The sequence below is a fragment of the Vitis riparia genome, chromosome 17 (genome assembly GCF_004353265.1).
Source record: "Vitis riparia cultivar Riparia Gloire de Montpellier isolate 1030 chromosome 17, EGFV_Vit.rip_1.0, whole genome shotgun sequence".
In the NCBI taxonomy this organism is placed as follows: Eukaryota; Viridiplantae; Streptophyta; class Magnoliopsida; order Vitales; family Vitaceae; genus Vitis; species Vitis riparia.
Window position 1 is genome coordinate 9,727,238 of NC_048447.1, and position 18,375 is coordinate 9,745,612.

General features: G+C 34.2%; 2 protein-coding genes across 2 annotated transcripts; one reads left to right on the plus strand and one right to left on the minus strand.

The window, feature by feature from the left end:
- The first annotated feature begins 1,247 nt into the window (after positions 1-1,247).
- Positions 1,248-2,229, plus strand: LOC117904881 (glutaredoxin). The gene is made up of 4 exons (XM_034817688.1): positions 1,248-1,475; positions 1,577-1,665; positions 1,762-1,860; positions 1,962-2,229. The coding sequence occupies exons 1-4, from the start codon at positions 1,375-1,377 to the stop codon at positions 2,045-2,047; spliced, it is 375 nt and encodes a 124-aa protein (XP_034673579.1). The 5' UTR covers positions 1,248-1,374; the 3' UTR covers positions 2,048-2,229.
- A 220-nt stretch (positions 2,230-2,449) lies between these two features.
- Positions 2,450-7,585, minus strand: LOC117904880 (anthranilate phosphoribosyltransferase, chloroplastic-like). The gene is made up of 10 exons (XM_034817686.1): positions 7,202-7,585; positions 6,952-7,095; positions 6,709-6,870; positions 6,522-6,605; positions 5,690-5,878; positions 4,072-4,162; positions 3,851-3,910; positions 3,565-3,683; positions 2,836-2,970; positions 2,450-2,735 (listed from the first exon to the last, which is right to left on the minus strand). Exons 1-10 carry the CDS (start codon positions 7,370-7,372, stop codon positions 2,706-2,708), a joined length of 1,185 nt encoding a protein of 394 aa, XP_034673577.1. The 5' UTR covers positions 7,373-7,585; the 3' UTR covers positions 2,450-2,705.
- Positions 7,586-18,375: the final 10,790 nt, after the last annotated feature.

The following is an 18,375-nucleotide window of genomic DNA, read 5'->3' on the forward strand; positions in this document are numbered from 1 at the left end:
TTGAAAAATATAAAAATTATAAGTGTTTGAAAGGCTAAAATCACTTTTTACTTTAAGTATCTAGGGGCCCTCAAAATATTTAAAGGGCTGAAAGTTTGTTTCACCTAAGGATGAAAGGGTTATTTGATCAAAATGGTATTTGAAAACTTAATTTTTTAAATTTAATCTTTCACCATTTTTTGGTATCATTTGAATAAAAATGGCTTCATTATTCAAGAAAATAAATAATCTATTTTAAAACTTATATGTAAATACTTAAAATAGAAAAGGGTATTTATATAAAAAAATTTGTTACTTTTTTAGAAAAAAACATGAAAAGGGTTAGATTTATGATTTGGGGATTATTTCATCTTTTAATCAAATATTTCATGATAAAAAGTATCTTCAATTTGTACTATTTAGGAAAATCATATCACCTAAAACAAGATTGGTATAAAACCTATGAAAGGTTGATCCATATCCAACGATTTGCAAAATAAGACAACTCGGTGAAATAGCTAATAAATCATAATAGGTGAGGATTTTAGAATAATATGATTTTTACAATTTTATTATTGAGAAAAGTCATGTCTATATTTATTTTATAAAAAAATCTGGAAGAGACCAAACAATAAAGGTAGTATAAATCGTGTTTCTCTCCTTTAACCTTTTTATCCTTAAATTTTTTCTTCTACTTGTTATTGATGGAATATAATGTTTATTTTATAGGGTAAAGAGATGATCAGTTTTCTTATAGAATAAAGAGCGCACTTTTCATCAAAGTGCCTTTAATTTAGAAAACTAATCTTTCAAAAACTGATTAATAGGATTAGAGCATTTTAACTTTATTATTTATTAGATCATAATATTTAATTTGATATTTAAATAAATATCGCATAATAATATACGTGTGTGTCACATAAATTCTTATAGAAAAAGCTTATAAACGCCGCTGTCCTGTCCAAGAGAACAACAAATTCTCATCCACTATTGAATCCCTCCTATTCACCCTATTTGAGTCATCTTTTCTGTTTTCTTCAAATTTGAAATGTATTTTGGGTAGGAAAGGAAAAGACATCACTTATAAAGTCTAGATATGAAATTCGATTTGTACTACACTACATGATATAAAGAAGGACAAAGGCAAGTGGGTGGGGCCATGAGGCCATCACAATCAAGAACCAGTCAGCATCTGAGGGCAGGCCTAGGCAAGATCACCTTAGATAGGGTGGTCTCAAGATCACCAGAAGATTCCCCATTTTCCCGAAGATCTACTCTTGTGGGAACACCTGCCGGCTCTCTCTCTTTGCCACCTCCAACACCTGTCTCGGCTGTTCTGTCTCTCTACCAATACCCAATTGCTATATATAATCAAGGAACGGAGGAGTTCTGAAAATGGGTTCCGTTCTCGGCAAGGGAAAGAGCAAGGAGGAAGTGGAAATGGCCCTCGCAAAGGCCAAAGAGATCGTTTCTTCAACACCTGTTGTTGTCTTCAGGTGATATTCCGCTCAAATCAGGAAGCCTTTTCCCCATGGTGTGAGAATTTCTGATGTTTAATGGTTTTCTTTTCTTTTTCTTTTTTAATGGGAATTTGCAGTAAGACTTACTGTGGTTATTGCAAGAGAGTGAAGCAGCTGCTCTCACAGCTAAAAGCAACCCACAAGACCATTGAACTCGATCAGGAAAGTATGTGGTTTTTGCCCATTTCCCTCAATTTACAATGATATGTTTGAGGCGTTGGATTGGGTTATCTTTTGAATCTGGAAATCTTGTGTTTTGAAGGTGATGGAGCTGAAATTCAATCAGCTCTAAGAGAATGGACTGGTCAGAGCACTGTGCCTAACGTATTTATTGCGGGAAAACACATGGGTGGATGTGACTGTAAGTCCCCCTTTTGCATTCAATTCAGATACAATAGAACACCCCCATTGACGAACCTTTTTTTATTTTTTGGGTCTTTTTTCTTTCTGGGCCATTTGCAGCTGTGATGGAGAAGCACCAGGAAGGCAAGCTTGTGCCCCTTCTCAAAGAGGCTGGTGCCATTGCTGAAGTTTCTACCCAGCACTGAATTAGGTAGGGAAGCCACAAGTAGTATGCTAATAAACCACCACTTCATATGGTGTGTAAACAATGGTGATACATGTAGTCCAGTAGGGTGTGCACACTATTAAGTAATGCTTTTGCTCTTTTGTAAATCTTCTACTGTTTTGGGGTTTTCATTGCAGCTCAAATTCCATTTCCCCTTTGCATGAGATACTTCTCATGGGCGAGCTACTTAAACAAAATTTCATAGAAATCTTCAAATTAGTTGTTGGTTCCTTTTATCATCTATTAAGTATAAATCTTTTGCATAGAAAGCATATCAATAGGACCCATTTTCTGGATGGCCCAAACTCCTAAAAATATGCAGGAGGTTCAGGGGAGTGTGCTTGGATCCTTGTTGGGTTGCAGCCTGCTTGCCTGAATTTACCATAAGTAAATTGCATTCCTTCCATTTTATCTCATTACCCTTAAATTTAATCAATAAGAAAAAACAGTTGATGGTACAACTCTTGAACAATCCAATAACTGAGAGTTACAAACTTTTATTTCAAAACCAATCCTTGACAACTACTTTCTACACCAAAAGTGCAATGGAGAGGAGCCCTCATGACCTTTGCATTGCTTTGTTATCTCCAAGGGTGTAGGAACCTCTTCCAAGTGAAAATTTCCCGCACCGGTATCTTTTAAGGGCTGGATGGTGCTGCTTTCGCCTTCTGTAATGATTAAGCGTAAAATGGAATGAGATGGATACCTGAATGACAAGATTAAATGAAGCAATAAACTCGAGGAGAGAGAGGGCTAGATTTTGCGTACATTGGAGATCTCTATCCACAAATCAAGTGTTTTGATGGCTTTGCCAGATTGCTGTGTTTCACGAGCCAGGGATACTCCATCAGCCAGGGTGTTCACACGGCCGCTGACTAAGAGTGCCGCTGCTGCATTTAGGACCTGGTCAATTGCTTTCGTAAGAATTGGTATCGATGGTGAAGGTCAATTACCCAGCTATCCATATGTTTATGTAAAAACAAGATGGTGAGTTTGATTATCCGTCATCATATTCGGCTCTAATAATCAAATTCATTGGTGGAAGAGGTAAGGGAATAGAATGCCAACCCACAAAATGGAAACTAGAGTGTTGTTTGGGAGAGGCAGGCAGCAGCCTATATTAACTTAGAAGGGTTACCTTGTAAGTACAAGAAACATGAACCTCTTCATTTTGTCACTCTTAGCAATTGAAGGAACAAATCCATCATTTTCAGACATAAAGCCACGAGTCCATACAGAAAATAATGGCAGAGTATGGAGAGTTTGGAACCCACATTGTTCAGCACAAAAATGAAACTAGTTAGAAGTCACGCAGATGGTACAATGGTATGATTTGATTTCCATTGGGGCATCCAAATTCCCTTATATTTTTTTTCATCTTTAACTGGGGCTGAATTAGAAGAGAAAAAATGGTTTGTTAATTTTGGTTGTTCTTGTTAAAAAGAGCATTCTCAAACAGGGCAGTGATTTAGGATAATGAGGCAAAGAAGAACTCACAAATGCATCTGCGATCGACCCTTTCTCTCCTGATAGTACACGCTTTAGTACCTCAGCATTATAGTCCGGCCCTCCACCTCGCAAGTCATCCAGAGTACAGCGAGGAATACCAAACTCCACTGTATCACAAATGGTTTGAGAGTCAGTTAGACTATTTGATTATAGACTACAAACTCCATCCTACATATAATTTCACTACTGCACACGGTAGCAGCAGGTGAATTGTATCATTCACATGTTAATGAAATTTATGAACTGGAAAAAGACGGTGCAAGGAGATTGTTACATGGGTCAAATGAAAACTTCTCAATCTTTTCTGGAGTAACGTCAAGGACAAGTCCAGGTCCTGAGGCATGAGTTGAGATCGTGTATATGTGAGTAAGATGACAAAGCATTACGCATAGACTACAAAGTAAGGAAAAGAGAAATGGAAAGATCACAAGTTATAACCAAAAGGGAACGTCTTCCAGATGAAACATTCTTGATATACAAAGGAAGGAACTTTACCAAGGGGGCTCATTTCATCCAAGCCCTCTGAGTGAACCACCAATGCTCTTTTCATTCCAAAACGTTGAAGTGCCTTAGCCATTTTCAAAACCTTGCAGTAAATGGGAAAGTGTCAAGTCTTTCAGAAACATTCTAATACTGATGAAGCCATTTTCCATGAACCAGAGGTGACAGATCACTCAAAAGGTAGTGCCCAATTTTTCTGCATGTTAGAACTCCTGATCTTCCACATAAAAAATCAATTTAAGTATGAAAAGTGAAACAATAATGGCAAAAATGCATAATGCATGCATCATCTATTGAGAAAAATAGATTACAAGGAAGATATGACAGTCACTTGTTTCAGTTCCATTCTACATAATCTTGAGATCAAAATATTAAAGAACACTTTTCCCTTATAAATCAAGTCCCTTAGCAATATACAAGAGGAGAAACAGAAACATCTTGACCTCTGTAAAATGCAAAATGCTCCTGCTCGGGGTAAAATTATGGCATTGAAGAGTTCCCAAACCTTCTTTGATCAACAAAGCATACATTAACCACTCATACAGGATACTTGGAAACAGTTAAAATAATAAAGCTAAAGAACCTTCATAATTCACAACTATTCTAGTTCAAAGGACTTCCTTTTTCTCCATTGACAGTGTTTGAGCCATTCGGAAATATCCTCCTGTTCAATTTTTGCTGTATTATTGTATAGCTCCAATTCATTAACAACAGGCCCAGGAATCTTTTTTTCCTTTTTTCAAACAAGAAGCAGGTGGGGAATGGATCGGTAAAAGATGGTACTTAAAAGATCAAGGCCAATTCAGATTACAAATCCAAAGGAAAAACTTACTGAATTGAGATGAGGAAGACCCAAAGAGTGCTAAAACAAGAAGCAAATAAAGCATTTCAATGAAAAGTGCACCTATGTTTGGTTCTTGAAATATTTGAGTGAAAATGTGAGGAAAAGAAAATAGTGAGAAAAAATAGAAAAAAATAAAAAATGAAGAAAAAAAAAAAGATTTGAAGTTCATAACTTATTTTTACATGTTTCTTTAAACTCAATTCACTTATTTTTCTTTTTTCATATAAAGATTAAAGCTATGTTTGGTTCCCGGAAAGTACAAAGGAAAGAAAAAAAATGCTAAGGAAAATGATTTTCTCATGTTTGATTGTCCTATAAAAAATATCAAAGAAAATCAAATATAATTAAAACTAATTAAAAACTTATGTATTTTTAAATTATTTAATCTTTATATTGATGAGTTAAAATAAATAAAATGAGTTTGAAGTAACAAAAAAAATAATTTATCAACTTTTAATCTATTTTTTTATTTTCCTTCATTTTTTCTTTCCTTTTACTTTTCCTTTGTATTTTCTTTCCCTCGCATTTTCCTTCAAATTTTCCGGGAACCAAACATAGCCAAATGATTTGAAAATGAATAAGTTTTTAATATTTTTTTTTTCGTACTTTCTATCGTAAACTAAACATGACAACATCATTTTCCTTAGCATTGTATCCCTTTCCTTGGTAATTTTCAGAAACCAAACATAGCCCAACATCAAGAAATTCAATTTAAAGAAAGGATGATGATAATCCTACTATTGATAAAATACAGGTAGAGGAACTTACTAGGTCTTCTGTGAATACCCCAACAACAGCAAAAGGAACTCTGGCTGGATTCAACATAGGGCCTAGTATATTGAAAATAGTTTTCACTTTCAGCTTTTTCCTCACAGGACCGACAATCTTCATTGCTGGATGGTAGATTGGAGCCATCATAAACCCAATTCCTGCTTCATTCACACACCTTGTTACCCCCTGAATCCAAGAAAAGTAAGAAGAAACCTACTCAATAAATGCTAGAAAAATATGTAGGTAAGAATTTTCACACCACTATCACATTCTAAGTAGATTCCATTTCTCATGCCCTCTTATCACACCCCCGAAAATATACTATAATTGGACAGTCATTTCTTTCTAATATCAGTTTTAGGGTGAATTTGAGGAGAACCAAACTTAGATCTTTGCCTACACAAATCAATCTACCAGACTAAATAGAGCACCATTCTCAAGCAGAATTTTGAGTTCTAATTTACATAAATGTCTGCTTACTGTTCTGAATTGAAATCCATACAGTGAAATGTGGCTCTGTGACCAGTTTAGACTGCATACCCACTTCCCCGATTGCTCCAAAATTCAATTCCTAGAATACTAATCCAACCCAAGTTGAAGAAAACATGAAAAGGGAATAAAGAAAAAGAATCATGTGCGTTAAATAAATTTTCTTTCTTTCTTCTTTTTATTTTTCATATGGGCATGAGTTCAATAAATGTTCAGCTAGCAGCCTGCAAAACATTCATTACAATGTGCCAACAGCTAGCTGCAAAAGCCACACCCACATTCAAAACCAATCAGAGAATCACAGTACGGATTGAGAATCAGCAATAAATATCATTCCAACCTGCGGGTCTAATTCAATGGCAATCCCCAGTGCTTCCAACACATCAGCACTGCCACACGCAGAAGAGCTCGACCTGTTTCCTTGCTGTAATTTTGGGGCCCATCAATTACTGTTAGATGTCATCACATTGAAGACTAAATTACATTAAATTCTGATAATCAAAACCACTTCAAATCGGCAATGTCACCTTTGCAACATTGGCTCCACAAGCCGCCGCAAGTATTGATGCGCCCGTAGAAATGTTCACCGTGTTCGCCCCATCTCCACCTGTACCCACTATGTCCACTGCGTCTTTCAACCCCTCCACCTTCCTAGAACACTTGATCATCGCCCTCGCTAAGCCTACAACCTGCCCATAACGGAAAAATGATCCAGTTTTTTCATAGGGAAAACTGAGGGGAAAATAACTGTTAAGCGGCTAAGCCCTTACTTCCTCATACGTCTCGCCTTTGGCTCTCAAGAGAACAAGGAAAGCACTAATGAGCGCTTCATTGGCTTCACTCAACAGAAAATCAAGAGACGCTTCCGCCTCCGACTCTGTCAAATCCACGCGGCTAATCAACGATTCAATCAACTGCCAACAACCCAAAAACCAAAATCAATAATAATAAAAAAAAACCCATAAACCCATAAACCCAGAACCAAATTCCAAAATGCCGAGCAGCCGACACGAGTCCCACCTTATTGAAGGAGGTGGGTGGGGCTGAAATGGGCCGAGAAGCCACGAGAGTCTTGGTAACGCATCTTTGCTCAAACCGAACATATGGGTTCCCGAAAAGGCACTTTTGGGGATATCGGCCAGTAAATGAAGAGAGAAGATATGCGGGATGGTGACTAAGCGAAGCCATCATTGCACTGTAGCCTGCAAGCAGTTTTGGGGACTGGAATTGGCTTGCAGTGGAGAAGGATTAGGGATCAAATGAAGAGATACGAACTGCGGAGAGACCCTGCAGACAACGAGTGCCATGAATCTAGGGTTTTCAGAGATTCAAAGGACTTGTGGGAATTCTACCATGTCCTTTTTCAGTAAAAAAAATCCAATTAGATCCTGCAGGTTGCTTCCCAAATGTGCAGTCCTTGACCTTGGAGGTTGCTTCCCTAATTAGATCCTTGACCTGTCAATCAATAGCACCTTTTTACGTTCAGTAAAATTAGCTTCATTAGGTCAATAGGCTATTTACGTAATTAACTTAATTTCTAATAATATTAAGATTATTAGAATAAATTAAGGAATATGCATGACATGGTAATTCCTTATACTTATAGTATTGAAGAGTTCTTCACTACAATAGCCAAACATGTTTGACAAAATTTAGGTAATATAAAGGATACAAATCAATAGAAGTTAGGTATAAAATTATAAGACTTGAAGGTGCATATGTGACTTTACCTAATAAATGTCGATATCCATTAAAAATATATCTTTTAGTATCGTGTTAAGATTATATGGTCTTCACATCATCTGATTAGTGATATACTTTCAGTACTTAATTAAAAAAGTGTTTTGTGGTATTATAGGATACTTGAATGGTTATATAGGACATGGGGTAGATTTGACATGATCATTTACGTAATTGAAAATTTCAAATTAATGAGATCTGAGTTGTTAAATGAGGAAAATAAAGGAATGTGATCAAGGTGTAAGGGTAAATGCGTAAGGGTAAATGCATGATTGAGATTAAATCACAAATAATAAAATTTGAAAAATATATACGTGATATTAGCTAATTAGTGGTACGTTTTCCTTACCAACAATAGTAATGTCATGTGTGATAATTGTTTTTGAAAACAGTTTTGAAAAATAGTTTTTGAAAATTGTTATATTATGTTTTATAAAACAAAAATTTGTTTGAAAATCTAAAATGTTTTTAATCTATTTTTATAACGCCAAGAAATTTTTATATAGGGATAAGATAGGAAATTTATAATAATAATAATATTAGTGAATTAATTATTTTAATAAAATGAAAGAGGGGTAAAAAAGTAATTTTCCTAATAAATACCCTAGGTATAAAAAAAAAAAAAAGGAAAATCCTTTCTATTCTTCTCTGAATTTTCATTCATATTGGCAGAATACCAGAGGACATAAGACTTTTGGATCTAGGGTTTGAAGAATAGATTTCTCTAGGTAAGATTTTTGTTTTCTAATTCTTAGATCTTATTTTAATATATTCGTTATATTTTTAACCTTAGGTAGGAAACCCCAATCTAGATTAGGGTTTGTGTTTCTTAAAATAAATAAATAAATTTAATTTCGTGGTGGATGACGTGTGATAGTTGTGGCAGCATGAAGCCGTAGAATTAAGGATTAAAAAAATAAATAAGTAAATAAACAGCAATGGGAATGTGTGGATCCATTGGGTGTGGAGTGTATGTTTTCTTATTTAATGTTTAATGGTTGGTGTGTGCTGGAGATGGTAGGATAGGTATGGAAAGTGAGGTTTTGAAATAAATAAATAGAAAAAAAAAACATGTGGTAGAATAGCGATTAAAAAGAAAATGTGGAGATCATGGAGACGTACTATGTGTGGGTTTGGTTATGTGGTTGAAAAATCAATGACTTGTGATATTGAGAGTGGAAAAGAAAAATGATATATTGAGGATTGTAGGATAATCTTATTAAAATATGAAGTAGGTCCTAGGAAAAGTTGGAATAAATAATTAAAGAAATAAATTCTTATGTGAAGTGATGAAAGAGATTATTGTAAATAAATATTTTTAAGAAATTCAATTTAGTTTAGGAAAGAGAAATAAATTATTGAGGATAAATTGTTATTGGTTAAAAAGTTGGAAAATAATTTTTGTAATAATAATATTGACTTAAAAAAAAGAATAAAAATAAATAAATAAATAAATTCTAGGATTACCAAACCTATTTTAAATGAATAGTCAATAGTGTTGATAGTACCTTTTTGTTTGGTTAGGTGAGAAGTAAATTTTAAGGCCAAACTTTTCAAGATTTGGAGTGCATATTTGAGGTAAGGGAAATTAATGCAGTTGTTAAATTTTTTTTGAAACAATTTTATATATATATATACATTATTTGAAAACGTTTGAGTTATATTCCGTTTTATGCATGGATCAAACCTGTTTTGCATGAAAAGTATGTTAGAATTTTATATTTTGTTTTTGACAAATAAATGTGGAGATATTATATATTGTAAATTTGAATAAATGAAATAAATATTTGACTCTAGTTTGTTTGACCCTTGTCAACGGGATTTAATAGTTGACTTTTGACTTTTGGCCATTGTCAATGAGATATAATAGTTGACCTTTACATTTCTTGGTGGGGAATGTAATTGATTTGAACCCCAGCCTCTAGGGGTTTCGGTTAGAGGTTACTAGTACTAGTAGTGTTTGGTTCCGTCCACCTTAAATGAACAATTTGAGGCTAGCCACCCATTTGAAAAGTCTCACCTAACTGAGCACCCTTTAATGTTTGATGACCAGAGTAAATAAATTATTGAAATGTTTTGATTGAATTTGATATGAAAATGTTTGAATCAGAAATAAATGCATACAGTTAGAAATTTTGAATGTATTGGCAAAAAAAAAAAAAAAAAAAAATTAACTCACAAGTTTATGAAAATGATTGATTACAATATCTCCTATTTTGCAAGTGAATTTGAAATATTTGATCCATGAACTGCATTAATGTTCCTTATTGGGTTGTGAGCTCATTCCTATTTGTTGACTACTTTTCAGGTACCCCTAGTTCGGGTGATGAATGATGGCTAAGCTGAGGAATTGTCATTATTAGGATTTGACTTAGGATTTTATGTTGGATTTTGTTTAACTGTTAGTTATGTTTATTTGGATCTTTTGGTATTTGGAAGCTATTTGGATATTGATCCTTTAAATTTTATGTTAGTTCAAAGTTGAGTTTTGGAGATTTTGAAATTTGTTTTAGTATTTGAATTGTTTAAATTTGCAAATATTTGGACAATGGATTTTGGATAGTAGATGTTTTAGTTTTGAAATCGAATTTTGAGGATTTTAGATTTTGTTCCGCTACTTTGAACGGGTATTTGGTAATTGGTAACTTCCGATTACAAGATAATTGTTTGGGTCAGGTTACATTGTAAGCCTTCGGGTTTGAAGTGTGAAATGACCGTCATGCCCTTGGAGTGGGTCTTGGGGCTTGACAGAGTGGTATCAGAGCACTAAGTTTTGATCTTTATGGGAACTTGTTTAGTTTACCTTTGGAAATAGATGAGTGACGCATTAGTTTAAAGTTTCAACTTCATCTAGTCTGATTCCTTTTATTTCGAACAATTTTGACTTGCTTATTTGGCTTCTTAGTGACTGATTTAGTTATATCTTTTGCTTTATAGGACACCATGCCACCAAAAAGACCTGTCTCTTCCCAAAATAGTCAAGCTAATGATGATATACCCCCTCCACCTGAGGCTTTGCCCCTTATGAGTACTGAAGGGTTTTATAGATATTTGGGGACCTTGGCTGGATTGGTTGAGTGTCAGACTTGAGCTATTGGAAGTAATGGTCAAAGACAATCCTCATCTGGTAGGGGTAGCTCCTTTGACGACTTTAAGAAGTTGGGTCCCCCTTATTTTTCTGGTACTTTGAATCCAACAGAGGCAGAGTCTTGGATTATGAAGATAGAAAAATTCTTCGATGTCATTGATTGTTCTGAGGAGCAAAAAGCCTCTTTTGCAACATTCATGTTAGATAAAGAGGCAGACCATTGGTGACGCATGACTAAAAGGCTTTTGGAGGATCAGGGACCTATTGTTTGGAGACAATTTAGGGAAGCTTTTTATAAGAAGTACTTTCCTGACAGTGTTCGACGACAAAAGGTGGGAGAGTTTGTTCGCTTGGAACATGGGGATTTGACTGTGGCCCAATATGAGGCTAAGTTTACCGAACTATCACGTTTTGCCCCACAGTTGATTACTATAGAGGAAGAAAAAACTTTAAAGTTTCAGAATGGACTGAAGTCTTATTTGAATAATAAGATATCAATTTTGAAGTTAGGTGTTTATTCAGATGTGGTAGACAGAGCCCTTATTGCAGAGAAGGACAATGAAGAGCTTCACCAATATAGGGAACAACAAAGGAAGATGAATAGAAATGATGGTGCTCATGGTAATCAAGCACAGAAAAAGTCTGTTCCAAGTAGAAATCAAAATAAAGGAAATACAACACAAAATTTAGATGAGATTTATCCTACTTGTGGTAGGAAGCATGGGGCAGGCCATGCTATAGAGAGACTGGAGCTTGCTTTGGTTGTGGAAAGTAGGGTCATATGGTGCGGGATTGTCCAGAGAATAAGAAGTTTGTTTTTGGAAAGCCTAAGGAGGAGAATAAAGAGGATAGAGGGTGGGTATTTGCTGTGACTCATGGAGATGCTCAGGCTACTTCTGATGTGGTGACAGGTACTTTTCGAATCCACACCTTATTTGCTAGAGCCTTAATTGATCTTGGATCAATGCACTCTTTTGTTTCCGTATCTTTTACTGGTTTGTTGGGTATGCCGATTGATAATATGGACTTTGATTTATTTATTGCTACTCCTTTGGGATATTCTATTGTGGTTGATAAAATAATTAGAGATTGTTATGTGATGATTGGGTATAGAGAGATGACAGTTGACTTAGTACTTCTGGACCTTCAAGATTTTGATGTGATTTTGGGGATGGATTGGTTAGCTTCTTATCATGCTTCTGTTGATTGTTTTGGGAAAATAGTGACTTTTAGTATTCCTGGTCAGCCTGATTTTAGTTTTGAGGAGAAGTATGTGGACAAACCACTGCGTGTGATCTCAGCCTTGCGAGCTAGTTCTTTGCTCAGGAAAGGTTGTGAAGGCTTTTTAGCTTATGTTGTGAATGAGGAAAATGATTTAAAGTTGGAAGACATACCCATTGTAAGAGACTATCCTGATGTCTTTCCAGAGGATTTACCTGGCTTGCCACCAGAGTGGGAGGTGGAGTTCACCATTGATTTGGCACCAGAGACAGCTTCTATATCTAAGACCCCTTATAGGATGGCACCTTTGGAGCTTAAGGATTTGAAGATTCAACTTCAGGAGTTGTTAGATAAGGGTTTCATTAGGTCTAGTGTTTCACCTTGGGGAGCTCCTGTTTTATTTATAAAGAAGAATGATGGATCTATGAGACTCTGCATTGATTATAGAGAGTTGAATAAGGTGACGGTGAGGAATAAGTATCCCCTTTCTCGGATTGATGATTTGTTTGATTAGCTTTAGGGTGCTTGTGTGTTCTCGAATATTGATCTTCGGTCTGGTTATCATCAGTTAAGGGTTAGAGGTGAAGATGTACTTAAGACTGTTTTTTGGACTAGATATGGGCATTATGAGATTTTGGTTATGCCTTTTGGTTTGACTAATGCACCTACTGCTTTTATGGACTTAATGAATAGGGTATTCAAGCCCTATCTAGATCAATTTGTGGTAGTTTTTATAGATGATATTTTGGTGTATTCAAAGAGTATGGAGGAACATGAGCGCCATTTGAGTATTGTATTACAAACTCTCAGAGATAAGCGATTGTATGCTAAACTCAAGAAGTGTGAGTTCTGGTTAGACAAGGTTTCTTTCCTTGGGCATGTGGTGACCAATTATGGCATCTCAGTTGATCCTAGAAAGGTAGATGTTGTGTCAAATTGAAGAAGACCTACTACTGTGACCAATATTCGAAGTTTCTTGGGACTGGCTGGTTATTATAGGCGGTTTATTGAGGGGTTCTCTAAGATTGCCCTACTTCTAACCAGTTTGACTTAGAAAGGGGTTAAGTTTGAGTGGTCTGATGATTGTGAACGTATTTTCCAAGAGTTAAAGAATAGATTGGTGACAGCTCCTATTTTGACTATCCCTTCAGGTTTAGGAGGGTTTGTGGTGTATAGTGATGCCTCTCGTTAGGGTTTAGGTTGTGTTCTTATGCAACATGGGAAAGTTGTGGCTTATGCTTCTAGACAGTTAAAGCCTTACGAACGAAATTATCCTACTCATGATTTGGAGTTAGCTGTAATGGTTTTTGCACTTAAGATCTAGAGACATTTTCTTTTTGGTGAAACTTGTGAGATATTCACAGATCATAAGAGTTTGAAGTATTTGTTTTCCCAAAAGGAATTGAACATGAGATAGAGAAGATGGTTTGAACTACTTAAGGACTATGATTGTATTATTCAGTATCACCCAAGGAAGGTGAATGTTGTGGTTGATGCCTTGAGTAAGAAAACCGTTGGTTCCTTAGCAGCTATTAGAGGCTGTCAAAGGCAAATATTGGAAGATTTGAGGAGTTTACAAGTCCATATCAGAGTTTTGGACTCGGGAGCTCTTGTGTCAAACTTTAGAGTGCAACTAGACTTAATTAGGAAAATTAAGACCCTACAAAAGAATGATGTGCAATTAGTGCAACTTATGGAGGAAGTAAAAAGGGGTAGTAAGCTTGACTTTGTTTTATCAGATGATGAGATTTTGAGATTTGGGACTAGACTTTGTGTCCCAAATGATGGAGATCTAAGGAGAAAGTTGTTGGAGGAAGCTCATTGTTCTAAACTTGTAATCCACCTAGGAGGGACAAAGATGTATAAAGATTTAAAGTAGAACTATTGGTGGCCAGGAATGAAGCTGGATATTGCACAATATGTGGCTCAGTGTTTGGTATGTCAACAAGTGAAAGCTAAACATCAACGATCAGCAGGATCTTTACAGCCACTTACTATTCCTGAGTGGAAATGGGAGCATATTACCATGGACTTTGTGTCAGGGTTGCCAAGAACCTTAGGAGGTAATAATGCTATTTGGGTGATTGTGGATCGATTGACAAAGTTTGCTCATTTTCTACCTATGAAAGTAAATTTTTCTATGGACCGTTTGGCTTCTCTTTATGTTAAGGAGATTGTGAGAATGCATGGGGTGCCTGTTTTTATAGTTTCTGACAGAGATCCTCATTTCACTTCTAGATTTTGGCATAACTTACAAAAGGCATTATGTACTAAGTTGAGTTTTAGTATTGCTTTTCATCCGCAGACTGATGGTCAATCAGAGAGGGTAATTCAGGTTCTGGAGGATTTGTTGAGATCTTGTGCTTTGGACCTAAAAGGTAATTGGGATGATTATTTGCCTCTAGTGGAGTTTGCCTATAATAATAGCTTTCAAGCTAGCATTGGGATGACACCTTTTGAAGGATTGTATGGTAGGAGATGTCGATTTCGTATTTGTTGGGATGATGTAGGAGAAAGGAAACTTTTAGGGCCTGAACTTTGTGCAGTTGACAGTTGAAAAGATAACTTTGATTAAAGAAAAATTGAAAGCAACGTAAAGTAGACAGAAGAGTTATGCCGATAATCGTATGAGAGATTTGGAGTTTGAAGTAGGTGATCATGTTTTCTTAAAAGTTTCGCTTATGAAGTCTGTGATGAGATTTGAGAGAAAAGGAAAACTTAGTCCTCGATTTGTGGGTCCGTTTGAAATATTGGAAAAAATAGGTGCCTTGACGTATAAAGTAGCCTTGCCCCCAAGTCTCTCTAAGATTCATAATGTGTTTCATGTTTCGACTTTGAGGAAATATGTTTTTGATCCTTCTCATGTTGTGGAGTTGGAGCCTATTCAGATTTCTGAGGCCTTGACTTATAAAGAGGTGCCCGTTCAAATTGTAGATGTAATGGACAAGGTACTACGACATGCTGTTGTCAAGTTGGTAAAGGTCCAATGGAGCAATCATAGTATTCGAGAGGCCACTTGGGAGTTAGAAGATGAGATGAGAGAAAAGCATCCTCAATTATTTCAAGACTCAGGTATGTCAAGTTTAGAGGACTAAACTTTTGTTAAGGAAGGGAGGATGTAATGCCCAGAAATTTTTATATAGGGATAAGATAGGAAATTTATAATAATAATAATATTAGTGAATTAATTATTTTAATAAAATGAAAGAGGGGTAAAAAGGTAATTTTCCTAATAAATACCCTAGGTATTAAAAAAAAAATCCTTTCTATTCTTCTCTGAATTTTCATTCCTATTGGCATAATACCAGAGGACATAAGACTTTCGAATCTAGGGTTTGAAGAACAGATTTCTCTAGGTAAGATTTTTGTTTTCTAATTCTTAGATCTTATTTTATTTTATTCGTTATATTTTTAACCTTAGGTAGGAAACCCCAATCTAGATTAGGGTTTGTGTTTCCTAAAATAAATAAATAAATAAATTTAATTTTGTGGTGGATGACGTGTGATAGTTGTGGCAGTGTGAAGCCCCATAGAATTAAGGATTAAAATAAATAAATAAACAACAATGAGAATGTGTGGATCCGTTGGGTGTGGAGTGTATGTTTTCTTATTTAATGTTTAATGGTTGGTGTGTGCTAGAGATGGTAGGATAGGTGTGGAAAGTGAGGTTTTGAAATAAATAAATAGAAAAAAAAAATATGTGGCAGAATAGTGATTAAAAAGAAAATGTGGAGATCATGTAGACGTACTATGTGTGAGTTTGGTTATGTGATTGAAAAGTCAATGACTCGTGATATTGAGGGTGGAAAAGAAAAATGATATATTGAGGATTGTAGGATAATCTTATTAAAATATGAAGTAGGTCCTAGGAAAAGTTGGAATAAATAATTAAAGAAATAAATTCTTATGTGAAGTGATGAAAGAGATTATTGTAAATAAATATTTTTAAGAAATTCAATTTAGTTTAGGAAAGAGAAATAAATTATTGAGGATAAATTGTTATTGGTTAAAAAGTTGGAAAATAATTTTTGTAATAATAATATTGACTTAAAAAAAAGAATAAAAATAAATAAATAAATAAATTTTAGGATTCCCAAACCTATTTTAAATGAATAGTCAATAGTGTTGATAGTACCTTTTTGTTATGTTAGGTGAGAAGTAAATTTTGGGGCCAAACTTTTCAAGATTTGGAGTGCTTATTTGAGGTAAGAGAAATTAATGCAGTTGTTAAATTATATATATATATATATATATATATATACATTATTTGAAAACGTTTGAGTTATATTCCGTTTTATACATGGATCAAACCTGTTCTGCATGAAAAGTATGTTAGAATTTTATATTTTGTTTTTGACAAATAAATGAGGAGATATTATATGTTGTAAATTTGAATAAATGAAATAAATATTTGACTCTGGTTTGTTTGGCCATTGTCAACGGGATATAATGTTGACTTTTGACTTTTGGCCCTTGTCAATAGGATATAATAATTGGCCTTTACATTTCTTGGTGGGGAATGTAATTGATTTGAACCCCAGCCTCTAGGGGTTTCAGTTAGAGGTTACTAGTACTAGTAGTGTTTGGTTCCGTCCACCTTAAAGGAACAATTTGAGGCTAGCCACCCATTTGAAAAGTCCCACCTAATTGGGCACCCTTTGATGTTTGATGACCAGAGTAAATAAATTATTAGAATGTTTTGACTGAATTTGATATGAAAATGTTTGAATCAGAAATAAATGCATACAGTTAGAAATTTTGAATGTATTGGCAAAAAAAAAAAAAAAAAAAATTAACTCACAGGTTTATGAAAATAATTGATTACAATATCTCCTATTTTGCAGGTGAATTTGAAATATTTGATCCATGGACTGCATTAATGTTCCTTATTGGGTTGTGAGCTCATTCCTATTCGTTGACTACTTTTCAGGTACCCTTAGTTCGGGTAAGGAGTGATGGTCATAATTAGGATTTGACTTAGGATTTTATGTTGGATTTTGTTTATCTGTTAATTATGTTCATTTGGATCTTTTGGTATTTGGAAGCTATTTGGATATTAATCCTTTAAATTTTATGTTAGTTCAAAGTTGAGTTTTGGAGATTTTGAAATTTGTTTTAGTACTTGAATTGTTTAAGTTTGCAAATATTTGAACAATAGATTTTGGATAGCGGATGTTTTAGTTTTGAAATCGAATTTTGAGGATTTTAGATTTTGTTCCGCTACTCTAAACAAGTATTTGGTAATTGGTAACTTCCGATTACAAGATAATTGTTTGGGTCAGGTTACACTGTAAGCCTTCGGGTTTGAAGTGTGAAATGACCGTTATGCCCTTAGAGTGGGTCTTGAGGTGTGACAATTTTTAAATATTTTTAAAAAATCATTTTTATTTTTAATCATTCTACATACTTACATAATTTATTTCTAAAAACATACTTAGAAAACAAGTAAAATAACATAAAATAATTAAAAAATGTTTTTAAAAACATTCTGTCTTTTATTTTTAAGAACAAAAAACAAAAAATAAATTTTAATTATTAAATATATTTTTTTAATTACGAAGGACATAAAACTTTTTTCGAAAATAATTCTTAATAACACCTATAAAATTTGTAACATCATGGAATGATTTTATAACATGTGCTTTTTCCTCTACCACCCAAAACAATAAAGTTAATAATAAGATAGGCATTTGGGTGGTCCACAGGGACACTCTAATAGTCCAATCAGTAAACCATGTGCATTTATTTATCCTTTTTCACTTTTGCTTATCATTGCGTTTCCTCTCAAGTTTAGTCCCATTCAACCCATACTCATTTTGTAGTTCCTCCTTATTGGGGATCAATTTAATATTTTTATATTTCATTTTATCATCATTATGATTTTGTTTTCCTTTTTGTTATTCTTTTAAAATTTTAAAAATATTTGATGGGTATTAATTTTTTTTACTTAATTTTAAATAAAAATAAAAATTAAATAATGTTTAATAGAGTTAAGTATCAAGTGACTTATTTTTATAATATTTTATTTATATTAAGCATTAAAAAAATTAATATATTATTTTTTTATTTAAAAAAATAAAATATTTTATCTTTTTTTAATCAGTCAAAAAATTATAACAAGTTATAAAAAAGTAAAAAATAAATA